At 42.8% G+C, this 19832-nt stretch overlaps 1 protein-coding gene across 2 annotated transcripts in view; it reads right to left on the reverse strand.

Moving 5' to 3' along the window:
- Positions 1-613: 613 nt before the first annotated feature.
- Positions 614-19832, reverse strand: part of TNNI3 (troponin I3, cardiac type) — a 55530-nt gene continuing 36311 nt past the window's right edge. Inside the window, exons 8-10 of one of the 2 annotated variants that reach the window (XM_040325767.1) lie at positions 6634-6819; positions 3837-3942; positions 614-785 (exon numbers count right to left, since the gene is read on the reverse strand). In XM_040325767.1, coding sequence (XP_040181701.1) covers positions 3841-3942; positions 6634-6819 — 288 coding nt within the window. In that variant the 3' untranslated portion in view covers positions 614-785; positions 3837-3840. Of the gene's footprint in view, positions 786-1266; positions 1369-3836; positions 3943-6633; positions 6820-19832 lie in introns of those variants that run through there. The other variant, XM_040325768.1, reaches the window with a different exon arrangement.

The raw sequence follows: 19832 nt of genomic DNA on the forward strand, positions 1-19832 counted from the left end.
GGCGGTATTAACCCTTTATCGGCGGCTAGCGGGGGTTAATACCGCAACGCTAGCGGCCGAATCCTGCAGCAATTCCAACGGCATAGCGCCGCTATTTTTAGCCGCGCTATGCCGCCACCGCGCCTCCCGCCCCAGTGTGAGAGGGGCCTTACTAAGCTCTGGAACAACTGCTCTTGCATTGTACACAGTCTAATTGGCTTTAGGAAATCAACCCTTTGGAGTCTATGGAGTTGATTTCTTAAAACTGGAGATTGCAAAATCTGGTGCATGGTAGCCAATCAGCTTCTAACTTTAGCTTGTTCAATGAAGCTTTAACAATAAAACCTGGAAGCTGATTGGTTTCTATGCAGAACTACACCAGATTTTGCACTCTCCAGTTTTAGTAACAGTGACAGTGGCTACTGATAGAAAAACAGAGGGTGAATCTCACGAGCACACAAACAGCAATAAAATATTGACATTTCCTAAGTCAATTTAAAAGTTAAAAAAAACAAAAAAAAACAAAAAAAAAATCTGCTGTATATGAGCCACAAAAATGACAATTTAATATTTCAATTCATTTTATCAGCAAATAATATGCTAGGATGTAGCAATATAACAAAAGAAGGCAAAATGTATTTTATTTATTTATTTGTTAATGACAAAGAAACAGAAGTGGTATGTAAATGTGATTTGGAAAGTTGAGATTCTTTTATAATGATCACTAAATATTAAAAATGGTAAAAACACCTCAACGAAGGGGCGATGGGTCCTGCAGGATGATGCTGTCGGATCCATTTCCTGACCTTAGATAAAACATACAACAAAGTATAACGGTTACCCTTTATTTATGCAATGCTGACATATTCTACAGTTCCTTAAGATGATTTCCTAAACAAGAGATCCAAAGTAATTTGCAATATGTGCCGGCCCTGCTTCAAGGAAGTTGTACTAAATCTGTGCACACGATCGGTTCATCTGATGAAAACGGTCTGATGGATTTTTTCATCAGATATCCAATGAAGCTGACTTTCATCTGTCTTGCCTACACACCATCAATTAAAAAAAACCGATTGTGTCACAAATCGCGGTGACGTAAAACACAACGACGTGCTGAGAAAAGTGAAGTTCAATGCTTCCGAGCATGCGTCGACTTGATTCTGAGCCACTGGATTCTAGTTCTAGAAGCCACCAAATATCTGGTACACTCAGCAGCCAGCTATGATTTTTTAAAATGACAAATAAAACTCAGATATGTTTTATAATAGCATTCTGTTCAGATTTCTCGCATATAATCCCTGCTGTTGTCTGCAGTTTTGTTAATATTCCAACAATGGACTTGGACTGATCATGTGACTACAGCACGACTCATTATTCAGGTAGAAAAGCCTGCGGGATGTAAGGAGTTAGTGGAATTATTGTGTGAGTTTCAGTACAGATAGCAGCAGTGACACTGCAATTTAATTTTCTGATATATTTGCAATATATTGCATGCACCTAAGCAAGAAAATTTGGAGTTACACTTTACAAAAATACATGAAAATGAGATTACAGTTGTCCAAGATTTGACATTTTTTGGGGGATTGTACGCTATGATCCTATAGCACATGTGCACTTCATTAACTGTCAGTATAACTCATAAAGCCAAATGTAATAGAGAAATGGAGTAATGGAGCTGTACTGTAAAGCCTCATACACACAACCGTTTTCCTCAGCAAAATCCATCAAGAAAAATGCTGGCAGAGCATTTTTGCAGAGAAAATCGGTCGTGTGTATGTTTTTTGTCGAGAAAACTGTCGTGGATCTCGACGAGAAAAAAAGAGAACATGCTCTCTTTTTTCTCGTCAGGAGTCTCAATTTCCGGGCTGGTTTACGACGAGAAACACGTTTGTGTGTATGCTTAGAAACCCGTGCATGCTCAGAATAAAGTATGAGACGGGAGCGCACCTTCAGTAAAAGTAGCGTTCGTAATGGAGATAGCACATTCGTCACGCTGTAACAGACTGAAAAGCGCGAATCGTCTCTTACCAAACTTTTACTAACACGCGGTAACACGAGATTAGCAAAAGCAGCCCCAAGAGTGGCGCCAGTGAAATCGAACTTCCCCTTTATAGTGCCGTCGTACGTGTTGTACGTCACAGCGTTATTCTCGTCAAGCCTGACAAGAACCTCGTCAAGGAAAACAATGTTTCTTTTACGACGAGATTCTCGGTCGTGTGTATGAGGATAAGGCTACTTTCACACTGGGGCAATTGTGTTTAACGGCACTTTATCGTAGTTTTTGCGTCGCTACTTGGCTGCTAGTGGGGTGCTTTTAACCCCCACTAGCGGCCGGAAAAGGGTTAAAACCGTCTGCAAAGGGCCGTTGCAGCGGCGCTTTGCCCGCAGTTCGGCGGTGCTGATCATTGATCTCAATGGGCAGGGGCGCTGTAGGAGCGGTGTATACACCGCTCCTACAGCGCCTCAAAGATGCAGCTGGCAAGACATTATTGAGCATCCTGCCAGCGCAAGAGAAGAGGCTCTTTCATGGCTATTTTCAGGCGGTATTTTTAGCGCTATATCGCCTGCAAAGCGCCTCAGTGTAAAAGTAGCCAAAGTAATTTCTTCATAGCTGAAATTCTGTTTTAAGAGGCCATGATATGCAATAACGCCCGAGAAAAGCAGAACAATGTAGGAGTGTAGAGAATCCTGCCATGGACTTGAAGTAAGGCTGTGGCTGCTACCATGTACAGGCCTGCACCATCCTGGGGACCAAATACATGATAGTGTACTTGTTGATGGCCATTATCCTGACACCCTGCCAGCAGTTAACATCTAGCATTAAGCAATTTATTTTGCTACCCGCTGTTTGATTTTACCATTAAATGCCTGCTTGCCATTGCCACAAACACCAGACACACTGAGTGGTAATTCATTTAGGGAGGGATTACAGTCTACATAATTAACTAGGAAAAAGCCAAAAGGCTGGCGCTGCGCTGAATTAAATTGGTGATTGAAATATAAATTAAATAATGAGCTGCTAGCACTAAAAATTGTGTACAACAATCCAACAAAATATACAAAAACAGGGGGAAATGCAGCGCTAATCTGTGATAAATATATAATTCATGTGATTAATTGTGAAAAATAATTTCATGAAAAATAATAAATTAAAAGTTCATTCTGGGGTGCAAATTGAGTCCAGAAAATATAAACAAAATTCCAAAAAAACGTGAAAGAAAAAGAAAACAGTAAATGATCCAGCTTAATTTTCTCAAAAAGGCTGTTTGGGAAATTGATGTAATAACTCCGAGTTGATGATAGTAAAGTGAATCTCTGCAATATACTCGTGCGGAAAAATTGCCTAAAGGAGTGAAGGAGTGTGGAGATTGCACCTGTGAAGACAAGCTGGGAGCCTGATAGCTGCTGTTCACAATACAGTATATCCTGGATCTTCTGCTGAGACCCACTCTGATCATCCAGGCGGATTGGTTGCGGGAAGACCATACTTCCCACACGCTCCATGAGACTGATGAAAAACAGTCTTCCATTCTGGTAAGCAGGCAATTTTTCCGCACGAGTGTATTGCAGAGATTCACTTTACTATCATCAACTCGGAGTTATTACATCAATTTCCCAAACAGCCTTTTTGAGAAAATTAAGCTGGATCATTTACTGTTTTCTTTTTCTTTCACGTTTTTTTGGAATTTTGTTTATATTTTCTGGACTCAATTTGCACCCCAGAATGAACTTTTAATTTATTATTTTTCATGAATTTTTTTTTCACAATTAATCACATGAATTATATATTTATCACAGATTAGCGCTGCATTTCCCCCTGTTTTTGTACATAATTAACTGTTTAATGGTAATGGTACCTTTTTAGGACTGTACAGCGCCAGAGGATTCAAATTTCTTTTTCCTGCCCTCCATTCCGCTCAGGGCATCAACATTTTTTCTCCAGTCACCAACTTCCAGTTTATCCTGTGTGGCACAGGGAAACACAGATATAGTTTTTAATAAAATATAATAAGTATAGGTACATCCACACATATCCACATTTTTTTTTTAATCCCCTATATTACAGTATTATATAATGTAAACTGTGTATGTTTATGTAATATAATTGTGCCAAATACCTTCTTATAACACCGCTAGTCGCTTCCAAGACCCGCCAAAGCTCTTTTCCCCCGAGCACTGCAGAGGGGGGCTAAGATCCCCCGCTGACAGCTGGGATTAGAGGAAGAGAGCAGCAGAAAGTCATCTGAGAGGATAGTGGCGCTATAACGAAGGTATTTGTCACAATTATTTTACAAAAACACACACACTGTACATTATATACTACTGTGATAGAGTGGATTCTACGATCACTTTAAACAAGGGCTCATTTTCAGGGTAGGGCTTATATTGCAGCCCTTCTCAAAAATCACAGTAGGTCTTATTTTCAGGGTAGGTCTTATTTTCAGGGAAACACGTTAGAACAAGAATCTGTTATACTGTACAGCTGCAGCGTATCCAACAAAAGAAAGAGATTTGGCCTCTGCAGCTCTTCAATTCACAGATTTGCTAGATCCTCAAGTATCAAAAGATGACAATGCAAGGAAAATGTACAAGTAAAATAACTACAATTTGTACATTGTTGCCATTTCTATATTTCAATGTATTTATATTAGAGAAAAACAAGTTCCGAAGTAGACAGACACATTGGCTGAACTAAGTTAAAAATTTCGGGTCATCAACATAGCAATTCAGAGATATAGAAAATATGGCCATAACACACATCTTCCATTTATCACAACAGCAAGACATAAGGTATACAACAGGCCCCAAATACAAACATCTGTATTGCATAAGAAAATTCAAGAGAGAGAAAGAAGTAATAGAAAGAGGGGGAAAAGAAAAGAAGAGAAGAGAAGAAGGAGAAAAAAAAAAAAAAGAGGTGGGGGGAAGAGTGTCATCCCGGAGTTCCCTACAGAGTCGAGATATAATCGATCCATGGATCCCATATTTTGTTAAATTTCTTTGTATTGTTACAAAGCATATGGGAGAGTTTATCATTAATCATAATCCAGTTGAGTTTACTTTTAACCTGGTCAAGAGGAATTGCTGACTGCTTCCAGTGCCTAGCAATCGTGATTCTCGCCACCAGCAATATATAGATAATCAGTTTTTCAGATTTCTTGGGCATGTTATCAGGTAGTTTGTTAAAGAGAGCGGCTTCAGGAGATCTGCGAATGTTTACCCCCATCACTGAATTAATAAGATTGAATATCCTGATCCAAAATCGAAGTACAAGGGTGCATCGTTCCCAACTTGTCCGCAACGTCGAAAGCAATTTGGTGAAGCGGAAGGATGCATCTTAGCTACCCTAGTTGGCACCAGGTACAAACGCAGGAGCGTTTTCTAATTGGCCTCTATAAGAGTAGTATTGATGGAGATTTTGGATAACTGATAAGCAATATCTTGCCACTCGATCAAATCAAAGTTAAGGTTCAAATCCCTTTCCCAGTGATCCATATAGGCAAGTTTTGAATCAATTTCAGTAATAGAAGTATATAACGCAGTATATAACGCAGATATCCAACCCCTCTGAAAGCCTCTACCCTGACAGGATAATTCAAATGTCATAAGCGTAATGTCCTGTACACACAATCGGTTCATCCGATGACAGCGGTCTGATGGATTTTTTCATCGGATATCCGATGAAGCTGACTTTCATCAGTCGTGCCTACACACCATTGGTTAAAAAAACGATCGTTTCAGAACGCGGTGACGTAAAACACAACGACGTGCTGAGAAAAATGAAGTTCAATGCTTCTGAGCATGCGTCGACTTGATTCTGAGCATGCGTGGATTTTTAACCGATGGACGTACCCACAGACGATCATTTTTTTCTATCGGTTTTTTAACCATCAGATAATTTTAAAACAAGTTCCTAGTTTTTTCACCGATGGATAAAAAAACGTTGGGGCCCACACACGATCGGTTTGTCTGATGAAAACGGTCAGTTTTCATCAGACGAACCGATCGTGTGTACGCGGCATAAGGGGTCTCACCATTAAATTAACTTTAGATCTGACAAATTATGCGATTTGGTTGTACCGAAACAATTCGCTAGGAGGCATAAGAAACTCATCTTTAAAGTGTTGTATAGAATACATCTGATCTCCATTAAGGAAATCACCTATTGTCAAAAGCCCCTTATTGAGCCACCACTGGAACAGTTGTGGAGTCAAACCAGGCGGAAACTCAGGGTTTCCTAGAATAGGAGCCAATGGCGTGTGAGGGGACGATAAAGAACAGTGGTGACGTGTCCTATCCCATATTGCTAAGGAATGTGAGAGTAGGGCATAAAATAGGCGGGCGTAAACGACCAGGAAGCCACATTAAGGATCCAATGGTAAACGGCTGGCATGAAAGTGCTTCAATGGAAACCCAAAGGGGGACCGAGACTCTAGCTGTGGTGTAGGCTAACTGGGCGATCTGGGCAGCCTGAAAATATGCTTGTAAATTGGGAAGACCGAGCCCCCCCATAGATTTAGGTGTATAAAGTGTTCGCTTTTGTATCCGAGGCCTCCCACACGAAGCGCAGGACTGTTGCCATTTCTAATGGCAATAACTGCTTTATGGAAAATGTAGCTCTGCAAACACACAGCCATACAATACAACACTTACCTTATCTGTTTCATCTTTTTTAGCTTGCTTGACTTGTTTGAGGTTGGCCCTTAGATCCATGGCTGCCTTGTGTTTTGTGCCCAGAAGTGCTCGCATCATGGCATCTGCTGACAAGCGTACCCTCCGCAGTGCTGGGCGTTTAAACTTCCCTCGGAGGTCCAAAATCTTCCGGTTCAAGTCCTCAATCTGTAAATAAAAAGGCAACATTATTTGAGAAAGAAAAGTAAAAACGATGTAAATTACAGTATATATACCATAGTTTGTAGATGCTATAAAACTTTTCTACCAAAGACATGTAGCAGAATACATTTTGGCCTACATTTATGAAGAAATTTGATTTTATTGGATATGTACAGGTGATACTCAAAAAATTAGAATAGTGGTTCATTTATTTCAATAATGCAACTTAAAAGGTGAAACTAATATATGAGATATACTTCATATTCCCATCGCACACTTTCTTGGATAAGCTCTTGGGTGCTCGTAGCAACAATCAGCTGGATACTGGTGCCCCACATTTACCACATGCCTGACGAAGGGGCCCTGCGTGGCTCCGAAACGTTGCACTCTCTTTGTGTTGTGATCATGCAATAAATCATCTGTTTGGACGCCATTTACGTCGTTCCATGGTGTGCTGGCAAATATTTCTACTAATATATGAGATAGACTCATTACATGCAAAGCAAGATAGTTCAAGACGTGATTTGTCATAATTGTGATGATTATGGCTTACAGCTCATGAAAACCCCAAATCCACAAAATTAGAATATTACATGCAATCAATAAAACAAGGATTTTACATAGAACAATATTGGACCTCTGAAAAGTATATGTGTGGTTTGGGCCCCTTTTGCGGCGTGGCATGGAAGCTATCAGCCGGTGGCACTGCTGAGGTGTTATGGAAGACCAGGATGCTTCAATAGCGGCTTTCAGCTCTTCAGCATTGTTCGGTCTCATGTCTCTCACATTTCTCTTGGAAATGCCCAATAGATTCTCTATGGGGTTTAGGTCAGGTGAGTTTGCTGGCCAATCAAGCACAGTAATCCCATGGCCATTGAACCAGGTTTTGGTGCTTTTGGCAGTGTGGGCAGGTGCCAAGTCCTGCTGGAAAATAAAGTCAGCATCCCCATAGAGCTCGTCTGCGGAAGGAAGCATGAAGTGCTCCAAAATCTCCTGGTAGATGTCTGCGGTGACCCTGGACTTAATGAAGCACAGTGGACCAACACCAGCGTAAACGAAGGCCAGGGATAGGAGTCTGAGGGACATCTGATTACCCAACAGGTAAAGAGGTATCACAGGTGATATGGGGTCCCATGACCAAAAGTCCCAATCAATGGGGCTAGTAAGGTAGTGAACGTGGACCAGGAGTAGGTGTAAAGTTCAAAGTGTAGAAGTGAAAAACATAAGGTTACCAATTCAATACTGGTCACAGCGCTAGCACTGTAAAGTGCACGGTAATACACTTCTCCTGGGACCCAGGCTCCAATGCATTGGCCTTCGTTTGAGTCACCAACTCTGTGGTCGTTCTGGACTTGTCTGGGCTGTTGGGACATTGTGCCCCTAGATTGTCTCCTGACGAAGCGATATCCATCGCGAAACTAGTAGAGACTCGAGATTGTCCATTTCGTGACCCCGACTCTTCACCTGAAACTCCCCCCTCCCAGAGGGATTGCACGTCTGGTGATCAGTTTGTTGTCACATCATGTGTATTGTTTTACCATATATGTTTTGTTTTTATTTCGTGTCTTTTATACTATGTCAATACATTTTGTTACACTCAAAACACATCTATCATTGGGATAAGTTTATCTACTTTGCCAAGTACCGCTATAGTCCTCCCTGCCCACCTTTACTGTTGGTGTTTCAGGATCTTAGGCCTTGTACACACGATCCGAACATGTCCGCTGAAACTGGTCCGCGGACCAGTTTCCGCGGACATGTCCGACCGCGTGTAGGGCCTAGCGGACAGTTTTCCGGCCTAGCGGACAGTTTTCAGCGGACAAAAGTTTCTTAGCATGCTAAGAAACTTGTCCGCTGGAAACATGTCTGTCGGACATGTCCGATGGTTAGTACGACTCATCGGACATGTCCGCTGGTTATGACGTATAACCAGCGGACCGAAATCCGGCACATGCGTCAAATTAATTTGACGCTTGCGTGGAAGCATTGAACTTGCGTGTTAGAGAACGTCGGTGTCTTATACGTCACCGCGTTCTCTGTCCGCAGGGAATTTGGTCTGATGGTGTGTACACACATCAGACCAAAAGCTCCCAGCAGACATGTCCGATGAAAACGGTCCACGGACCGTTTTCATCGGACATGTCTGCTCGTGTGTACAAGGCCTTAGGGGATTCCCTGAACCCTTCGACTATTCTATGAAGGTGTACATTGTCATGGGAAACCAAGAGTTAACTGGAGAACAGTTGCAGTGCAGTGTACATGGCATATAATCATCTTACGTGTAGAGGTCCGCCTTAACCAAACTGATAAGAGGCATGGAGGAGCTCAGCTATGAGGAAAGATTAGAAGAACTAAATCTATTCACTCTTGAGAAGAGGAGAACAAGGGGGGATATGATCAACATGTACAAATATATAAGAGGTCCATACAGTGAACTTGGTGTTGAGTTATTCACTTTACGGTCAACACTGAGGACAAGGGGGCACTCTTTACGTCTAGAGGAAAAGAGATTTCACCTCCAAATACGGAAAGGTTTTTTCACAGTAAGAGCTGTGAAAATGTGGAATAGACTCCCTCCAGAGGTGGTTCTGGCCAGCTCAGTAGATTGCTTTAACCACTTACCCCCCGGAACATATTGCTGCCTAAAGACCAGAGTACTTTTTGCGATTCGGGACTGCGTCGCTTTAACAGACAATTGCGCGGTCGTGCGACGTGGCTCCCAAACAAAATTAGAAAAAGAAAGATTAATTGCGCTAAACCAAAAAAAGGAGGGGACGAACATATGTTAAACAAACATATTGAACATGTGCAAAAGTGCATGTGCTAAAAAATTCCTAGATTAACACTCTGAATTAAACACCAATTAAGAGTCCCATTAGGTCAAGGGGCCAAAGCCACCTGGCCCTACTAGACAATAAAGTACTAGCCCAGTGGGTATTGCCACGAAAAGCCTGACAACACTATTAAAAAAATTCAATCAAACAATAAACCACAAATGAGTGAATAAAGTCCATAAACTTCAATTTGGAAATAAATGTGATGAATCCAAGTGAGATTGGAGACACCCGTGAAAGCTTCAAGAAGTCCTGATTATAACACCAACGTGAATCCACCACCGATCACACAGCTGCTTACCGGAAGTCAGGGTCCTGCCGGACCACTATCAACATGTCTTTCCACCATGGGTATCACATCTGCAGGAAGTTCTCCGCTTGCATTAAGACCATGCCGTGTTAAATGGTGAAAAAAACACAAAACAGGCTCCACATAGCATAAATCCGGATAAATTTATTAAAATATAGTAAAAATAAATGTACAACTCACATTTAAGTTGATAAAAACAAGCAGTTGGCCTGTAACGCCGGCCGGACGTATCAGGGACAAAAGCCACTCGTTGGAGAAAATGAAGGGGATGGCGTCCACACGTCACTCACTCCACCCGACGCGTTTCGTGAGAAATCACTTCTTCTCGGGGTACGAGTGGCGTGGGACGCCACCCCTCTTTATAGAAACACCTATCGCTAACAAACAATCGAGCCATAATTACCACGCCTCGCTCCGGGATCGCCGCGCACGCCGGAAGTGTAACTCATTGACATCCGGGTCACCGGACGCTCCGAGGCTGCCCATAGGCTACCCCAACAGTTCCGCCCAGAGGGGCTGGCACCCATGACGTCCGCGTCACTCACCGAAGCGAGGCCTGACAAGACCACCCTCAAAGGGGGCGGGGCTGTATATGTCATGGCTCGAGTGCTTGGAGCTCACACTAAACATTTAATAGCGATAATTGTCAACCTGTACCCATGCCTACATCTCGTGTGTCATGGGGCATCATCAAGTTGTTCGCTCCATAAGGAATTTTTAAAAGGGAATTTAAAAATGAATCAAACCACCTACGATCGTAACCAAGCCTCACTATGGGTCACTCGCACATGCGCCCAACCAACAATAGTGGTTGCGCTCCACAGGGCGTAATGCTAGCCATTTTCGAGGCAAACCCTCCCATATCATAAAGGGATTAATGGGAAAGTCGTGACAGTTTCACACAGTGATCTCACCATGTTGTTCAATGGCCCATACCCAGAAATGAACCTGTAGTTGATGGACATTGTATAAATAAAATAAACTCAATCAAAACATTAAAAATTAATTTAAGTGCATTTGTGAAACATAAATAAATTGACTAGTGATAATAAATCAATTCTAATTATATGGGCGACCTCAACAATCAAAATCCCATATATTATTAAGTTACAATTTGTGATCAATATGTGAACCATAACTGAATCTCCATAAGACCCCTGTTACGGGGAATGTTGAATCAATAAAATTAAAATTAAAATTAGTGTATATCAAAACAAAGGGGTTAATCCCAATCCATACAATCAACATAAATTAATAAATCTGAGACTAAAAAAGGGAGAGGGGGGGGGGGGGGAGATTAGCCCCGATACTAGTGAAAGTTATCACCAGACAGTATATCCATAACTAATTTTTCTCGTCAGAACAAAAAGTTCAATCACCTGCTAGGGAAGTCTCAAGAGTTAACAACCATGAACTAAGCATTGTTTATGAATGCATTGATGTCAGTATCCACGTTGAGGCCATGGGGAAGATATGTCCTCAGTCTATGGATCCATGCCATTTCGGTTTTCGAGATTTCTCTAATCAGGGAACTCCCCCTCCAGTTCGGTTTGTATTTATCGATACCCACAAACAAAGTCCCCTCGGGATTTCTATGATGAACCAAATCATAGTGTCTCGAAACCGAATGGTTTGGAAAGCCATTTCTTATCTTAGCTATATGTTCGTTTAGTCTGGTTTTCAATTCCCTCTTGGTCCTCCCTACGTACTGAAGCCCGCAAGGGCATTGGAGTAAGTAAACCACCCCTTTGCTAGAGCAGGTAATGAATGGTTTTACTTCATGTGTTCGACCAGTACTAGTGGAGGAGAAATGGGTGATCTTTCGATCTCGACATTTATTTAGAGAACATACCTGGCAATTTTTGCATCTGTGATAACCCGTGAGATTCTGCCAAAAGATTCTTGTTTCGCTAGGAGGATCCTGAACACTTGGGGCCACACTGGCTCCCAAGGAGGAGGCGCCGCGAAACACTACAGAGGGTCTTGCTGGTAGCACGGGTGCAAGTACAAGATCACTTTGCAGTATATGCCAGTGTTTTCTGATTAAACGTTTAATATTTTGGTGTTGAACCGAGAAAGTGGTTATAAATGGCAAAGAGGAGACGTTGTTTTCCTGTATAGTCTGCACCTTTAACAGGGATTCTCTCTCCGTGTCACGGGCGGATCGTACCGCCTGGTCCAATATCAACGGATCATACCCCTTCTCGAGGAATTTATTCGATAGAACGGTTGCCTGGGTATCAAAAACATCAACTTCTGTACAGTTGCGTCTAATTCTGGTGTATTGTCCCTGAGGAACTGCCTTTAACCATGGACCGTAGTGGCAACTGTCGACAGGAATAAACGAGTTCCTATCTGTTGGTTTAAAAAAAGTACTCGTGACAAACTTGTCACCCACTATACCAATGTTTAGATCCAGAAAATTCACCAAAGTCTGACTCGCAGAAAAGGTAAATCTAATGCCTCTACCATTATCGTTAAGAAAACTCATGAACACATCCAACTCGTCTCTATCTCCATCCCAAAGGAGGAGGACGTCGTCGATATACCTGACCCAAAGGGTTACCTCGGGTCTTCGGCAACCATCGACGACGTCCTCCTCCCACTTGGCCATGAAGAGATTCGCCAGGCTGGGGGCATATTTGGCCCCCATGGCCACTCCTCGGTCCTGGCGAAAGAAACAGTTGTCGAACCAAAAATAGTTATGACTTGCTGCAAACTGCAGCAAAGTCATAATGAACTCAATCTGCTCTGAAACCAAGGTTGAGTCCTTGGTTAGATAAAATCTCACAGCCTCGAGACCCAGGTTATGGGGGATTATGGTGTATAAGGATGTCACGTCAGCCGTGACCATCCACACACCTTCCCTGGGGGTTATTCCTGATAGCAGGTTAATAACCTGCTTCGTGTCTCCAATGAAGGAGGGTACATTACGCACCAGAGGCTGTAAATAAAAATCAATGTACTTGCCCACCCGGGACGTGATGGAATCAATCCCACTAACAATGGGGCGTCCCGGGGGGCAAGTTTGATTCTTATGGATTTTCGGGAGATAGTATATCACCGGTGTACGGGGGGCCATTGGTACTAAGAATAAACTCTCCTTTTTGTTTAGAATCCCTTTCTGAAGACCTTGATCTACAATGATCTCCAAATCGCGTTTGTATTTGATTACTGGGTCGCGGCTTAGAGGGGTATATGTGTCAACGTCGTCCACGATGCGGTGCATCTCTGCAACATAATCGCATCGATCTAGGACGACAATGCCACCCCCCTTGTCAGCCGGTCTGATGACTAGCGATTTGTTAGAACAAAGCGAATCGAGTCCGATCTCAAGATCTTTGTTCAATTTGGCCTTCCTGATCTTCATGTTATCCAAATCTTTGAGAACAACGTCCCTGAACACCCTTATACTGGCAGGTAGGGTACCGGGATTGAACAATGAAGCGTTGGATAGATTGGAGTGTCTATATTTTGGGGCATGCTGGAGACCTTCATTGATTGGGTTCATCAAGAAGTGTCTCTTAATACTTTTTCTAATATTTACATTGTTTACACACAATTTAATTGCTGCTTGTCAATCCTAAACTTTCTACCTTAGCGCAGTTGTTCCCAAAACAATTCCTTTGCATTTCCTGTATACCTTCAATTGCAGCTTTGAGTGGTGACTCTCTCCATAGGGTCATCATGGATATATTTGACTTCCGTTCAAACAGGGTAGTCAATACAGTAGGGGTGTTTGATTCCACCCCAATACCCACCACTTCTGAAGTAAGTGGGCTCTTCATGAGATTGAAAAACCTCATGACAGCAGAAATACATACCCAGTGGGACGTAGTTTTTTTAGAAACTTATGTCAAGAGTGGGATGGTTCCAAGGAGCCTACGGTGGGAGGTCAGTCCCCAGACAGATGAGTCTGACCTGATCGGTTGGGCCAAATATTTTAACGATGCTGGCACTTCCTTCTTGCGCTTTCTAGCGGAGAGGAAGAAAGACAAACTGATCAGATTAGACTCTGAGATCAAGCTGGTTAAAGAGTTGCTGATTCCTTTCAAAAAAGGAGAGGAATATCAAGAATACTCTACCAGCTTACAGAAAAATCTTGAAAAAGAGGAGAAAGACCAGAAAATAAAAAAGAAAAAGAAATACAACCGCGACCTAGATGACTATAAGTCAAGGTTGGTATTCAAATGGCAAAAAAAGATCGCCTCAGAAGTTGAAGATAGAGAGGGTATGGACACTACTCCACAAGCCTCTGTTACCCTTCCTGTGCCTGTACAGCGCACATTAGTTTCAAACCAAAGGTCGGATCAACCAGGTACCTCAACATCTTTCCAGGCTCAACAGAAACCCCGAGTCAAATTAAGAAACTCTAAAAAAGATACGGCTCAATCTAATACCCCTATTAGAGGCCGACACAAATCAAAAAATCATAAATTGGAGCCTCAATTTCAACACTACAGGAGTGACTCTCCAGTAGGTCGAGATCAAGCTACCTCCTTTCAACGTAGAAACTCCACACAAATGGAGTTTAATCCTCAAAATAGAAGAGAGAGCAGTTATGATTTCAATATCCCAACTCAAAACCGTTTTTTTCCCTTATCAGACACAATGGGACCCTATGGGTTCGGTCCCAGAGATGTTCCATACAATAGCTGGGAAAGATTTTTTCCCCCACCTGGCTTTGGACCAGGAGATAGGGGTTATGGGAACTTTAGACCTGAAAACATACAGGGGCCTCCACCATCCCGCTCACCCTATAATTGGGGTTTTCCCAGGAGCCATCACGGCCCAGCATGGCCTACAGAACCAAGAGAGGGACCAGAGGGGGGAGGAGAGCCAAAACATCCAAAGAGAAGAAGAGTGTAGGCATTGGAATTTACAACTTGAGTCAACAAACACTAACAGACTCTGAAAAGAGGCTGCTAGATAAGGGTTTGAAGTTTGCACTTCCGAGAAATCTGAGCAAATTTCAAACCTTTATGGATGTTCACAAGTTTTCCAGAAAATTGAGTATTAAGAGACACTTCTTGATGAACCCAATCAATGAAGGTCTCCAGCATGCCCCAAAATATAGACACTCCAATCTATCCAACGCTTCATTGTTCAATCCCGGTACCCTACCTGCCAGTATAAGGGTGTTCAGGGACGTTGTTCTCAAAGATTTGGATAACATGAAGATCAGGAAGGCCAAATTGAACAAAGATCTTGAGATCGGACTCGATTCGCTTTGTTCTAACAAATCGCTAGTCATCAGACCGGCTGACAAGGGGGGTGGCATTGTCGTCCTAGATCGATGCGATTATGTTGCAGAGATGCACCGCATCGTGGACGACGTTGACACATATACCCCTCTAAGCCGCGACCCAGTAATCAAATACAAACGCGATTTGGAGATCATTGTAGATCAAGGTCTTCAGAAAGGGATTCTAAACAAAAAGGAGAGTTTATTCTTAGTACCAATGGCCCCCCGTACACCGGTGATATACTATCTCCCGAAAATCCATAAGAATCAAACTTGCCCCCCGGGACGCCCCATTGTTAGTGGGATTGATTCCATCACGTCCCGGGTGGGCAAGTACATTGATTTTTATTTACAGCCTCTGGTGCGTAATGTACCCTCCTTCATTGGAGACACGAAGCAGGTTATTAACCTGCTATCAGGAATAACCCCCAGGGAAGGTGTGTGGATGGTCACGGCTGACGTGACATCCTTATACACCATAATCCCCCATAACCTGGGTCTCGAGGCTGTGAGATTTTATCTAACCAAGGACTCAACCTTGGTTTCAGAGCAGATTGAGTTCATTATGACTTTGCTGCAGTTTGCAGCAAGTCATAACTATTTTTGGTTCGACAACTGTTTCTTTCGCCAGGACCGAGGAGTGGCCATGGGGGCCAAATATGCCCCCAGCCTGGCGAATCTCTTCATGGCCAAGTGGGAGGAGGACGTCGTCGATGGTTGCCGAAGACCCGAGGTAACCCTTTGGGTCAGGTATATCGACGACGTCCTCCTCCTTTGAGATGGAGATAGAGACGAGTTGGATGTGTTCATGAGTTTTCTTAACGATAATGGTAGAGGCATTAGATTTACCTTTTCTGCGAGTCAGACTTTGGTGAATTTTCTGGATCTAAACATTGGTATAGTGGGTGACAAGTTTGTCACGAGTACTTTTTTTAAACCAACAGATAGGAACTCGTTTATTCCTGTCGACAGTTGCCACTACGGTCCATGGTTAAAGGCAGTTCCTCAGGGACAATACACCAGAATTAGACGCAACTGTACAGAAGTTGATGTTTTTGATACCCAGGCAACCGTTCTATCGAATAAATTCCTCGAGAAGGGGTATGATCCGTTGATATTGGACCAGGCGGTACGATCCGCCCGTGACACGGAGAGAGAATCCCTGTTAAAGGTGCAGACTATACAGGAAAACAACGTCTCCTCTTTGCCATTTATAACCACTTTCTCGGTTCAACACCAAAATATTAAACGTTTAATCAGAAAACACTGGCATATACTGCAAAGTGATCTTGTACTTGCACCCGTGCTACCAGCAAGACCCTCTGTAGTGTTTCGCGGCGCCTCCTCCTTGGGAGCCAGTGTGGCCCCAAGTGTTCAGGATCCTCCTAGCGAAACAAGAATCTTTTGGCAGAATCTCACGGGTTATCACAGATGCAAAAATTGCCAGGTATGTTCTCTAAATAAATGTCGAGATCGAAAGATCACCCATTTCTCCTCCACTAGTACTGGTCGAACACATGAAGTAAAACCATTCATTACCTGCTCTAGCAAAGGGGTGGTTTACTTACTCCAATGCCCTTGCGGGCTTCAGTACGTAGGGAGGACCAAGAGGGAATTGAAAACCAGACTAAACGAACATATAGCTAAGATAAGAAATGGCTTTCCAAACCATTCGGTTTCGAGACACTATGATTTGGTTCATCATAGAAATCCCGAGGGGACTTTGTTTGTGGGTATCGATAAATACAAACCGAACTGGAGGGGGAGTTCCCTGATTAGAGAAATCTCGAAAACCGAAATGGCATGGATCCATAGACTGAGGACATATCTTCCCCATGGCCTCAACGTGGATACTGACATCAATGCATTCATAAACAATGCTTAGTTCATGGTTGTTAACTCTTGAGACTTCCCTAGCAGGTGATTGAACTTTTTGTTCTGACGAGAAAAATTAGTTATGGATATACTGTCTGGTGATAACTTTCACTAGTATCGGGGCTAATCTCCCCCCCCCCCCCCCTCTCCCTTTTTTAGTCTCAGATTTATTAATTTATGTTGATTGTATGGATTGGGATTAACCCCTTTGTTTTGATATACACTAATTTTAATTTTATTGATTCAACATTCCCCGTAACAGGGGTCTTATGGAGATTCAGTTATGGTTCACATATTGATCACAAATTGTAACTTAATAATATATGGGATTTTGATTGTTGAGGTCGCCCATATAATTAGAATTGATTTATTATCACTAGTCAATTTATTTATGTTTCACAAATGCACTTAAATTAATTTTTAATGTTTTGATTGAGTTTATTTTATTTATACAATGTCCATCAACTACAGGTTCATTTCTGGGTATGGGCCATTGAACAACATGGTGAGATCACTGTGTGAAACTGTCACGACTTTCCCATTAATCCCTTTATGATATGGGAGGGTTTGCCTCGAAAATGGCTAGCATTACGCCCTGTGGAGCGCAACCACTATTGTTGGTTGGGCGCATGTGCGAGTGACCCATAGTGAGGCTTGGTTACGATCGTAGGTGGTTTGATTCATTTTTAAATTCCCTTTTAAAAATTCCTTATGGAGCGAACAACTTGATGATGCCCCATGACACACGAGATGTAGGCATGGGTACAGGTTGACAATTATCGCTATTAAATGTTTAGTGTGAGCTCCAAGCACTCGAGCCATGACATATACAGCCCCGCCCCCTTTGAGGGTGGTCTTGTCAGGCCTCGCTTCGGTGAGTGACGCGGACGTCATGGGTGCCAGCCCCTCTGGGCGGAACTGTTGGGGTAGCCTATGGGCAGCCTCGGAGCGTCCGGTGACCCGGATGTCAATGAGTTACACTTCCGGCGTGCGCGGCGATCCCGGAGCGAGGCGTGGTAATTATGGCTCGATTGTTTGTTAGCGATAGGTGTTTCTATAAAGAGGGGTGGCGTCCCACGCCACTCGTACCCCGAGAAGAAGTGATTTCTCACGAAACGCGTCGGGTGGAGTGAGTGACGTGTGGACGCCATCCCCTTCATTTTCTCCAACGAGTGGCTTTTGTCCCTGATACGTCCGGCCGGCGTTACAGGCCAACTGCTTGTTTTTATCAACTTAAATGTGAGTTGTACATTTATTTTTACTATATTTTAATAAATTTATCCGGATTTATGCTATGTGGAGCCTGTTTTGTGTTTTTTTCACCATTTAACACGGCATGGTCTTAATGCAAGCGGAGAACTTCCTGCAGATGTGATACCCATGGTGGAAAGACATGTTGATAGTGGTCCGGCAGGACCCTGACTTCCGGTAAGCAGCTGTGTGATCGGTGGTGGATTCACGTTGGTGTTATAATCAGGACTTCTTGAAGCTTTCACGGGTGTCTCCAATCTCACTTGGATTCATCACATTTATTTCCAAATTGAAGTTTATGGACTTTATTCACTCATTTGTGGTTTATTGTTTGATTGAATTTTTTTAATAGTGTTGTCAGGCTTTTCGTGGCAATACCCACTGGGCTAGTACTTTATTGTCTAGTAGGGCCAGGTGGCTTTGGCCCCTTGACCTAATGGGACTCTTAATTGGTGTTTAATTCAGAGTGTTAATCTAGGAATTTTTTAGCACATGCACTTTTGCACATGTTCAATATGTTTGTTTAACATATGTTCGTCCCCTCCTTTTTTTGGTTTAGCGCAATTAATCTTTCTTTTTCTAATATTTACATTGTTTACACACAATTTAATTGCTGCTTGTCAATCCTAAACTTTCTACCTTAGCGCAGTTGTTCCCAAAACAATTCCTTTGCATTCCCAAACAAAATTGGCGTCCTTTTTTTCCCACAAATAGAGCTTTCTTTTGGTGGTATTTGATCACCTCTGCGTTTTTTATTTTTTGCGCTATAAACAAAAATAGAGCGACAATTTTGAAAAAAATGAATATTTTTTACTTTTTGCTGTAATAAATATCCCCCAAAAATATATAAAAAAACATTTTTTTTCCTCAGTTTAGGCCGATACGTATTCTTCTACATATTTTTCGTAAAAAAAAATCGCAATAAGCGTTTATTGATTGGTTTGCGCAAAAGTTATAGCGTTTACAAAATAGGGGGTATTTTTATGGCATTTTTATTAATATTTTTTTTACTAGTAATGGCGGCGATCAGCGATTTTTTTTTCGGTATTGCGACATTATGGCGGACACTTCGGACATTTTTGACACATTTTTGGGACCATTGGCATTTTTATAGCGATCAGTGCTATAAAAATGCATTAGATTACTATAAAAATGCCACTGGCAGTGAAGGGGTTAACACTAGGGGGCGGGGAAGGGGTTAAGTATGCCTGGGTGTGTTCTTACTGTGGGGGGGGGGGTGGCCTCACTAGGGGAAACACTGATTTTCTGTTCATACATTGTATGAACAGAAAATCAGCATTTCCCCTGCTGACAGGAACGAGAGCTGTGTGTTTACACACACAGCTCCCGTTCCCCGCTCTGTACCGAGCGATCGCGTGTGCCCGGCGGCGATCGCGCCCGCCAGGCACACGCACGGGAGTCGGGGGCGAGCGGGGAGCGCGCGCGCGCGCCTCCGGCGGCGCGCACGCGCCCCCTAGTGGCGGCTATACGATAGGACGTATAG

Source organism: Rana temporaria, chromosome 10, assembly GCF_905171775.1.
Source record: "Rana temporaria chromosome 10, aRanTem1.1, whole genome shotgun sequence".
Classification (NCBI taxonomy): Eukaryota; Metazoa; Chordata; class Amphibia; order Anura; family Ranidae; genus Rana; species Rana temporaria.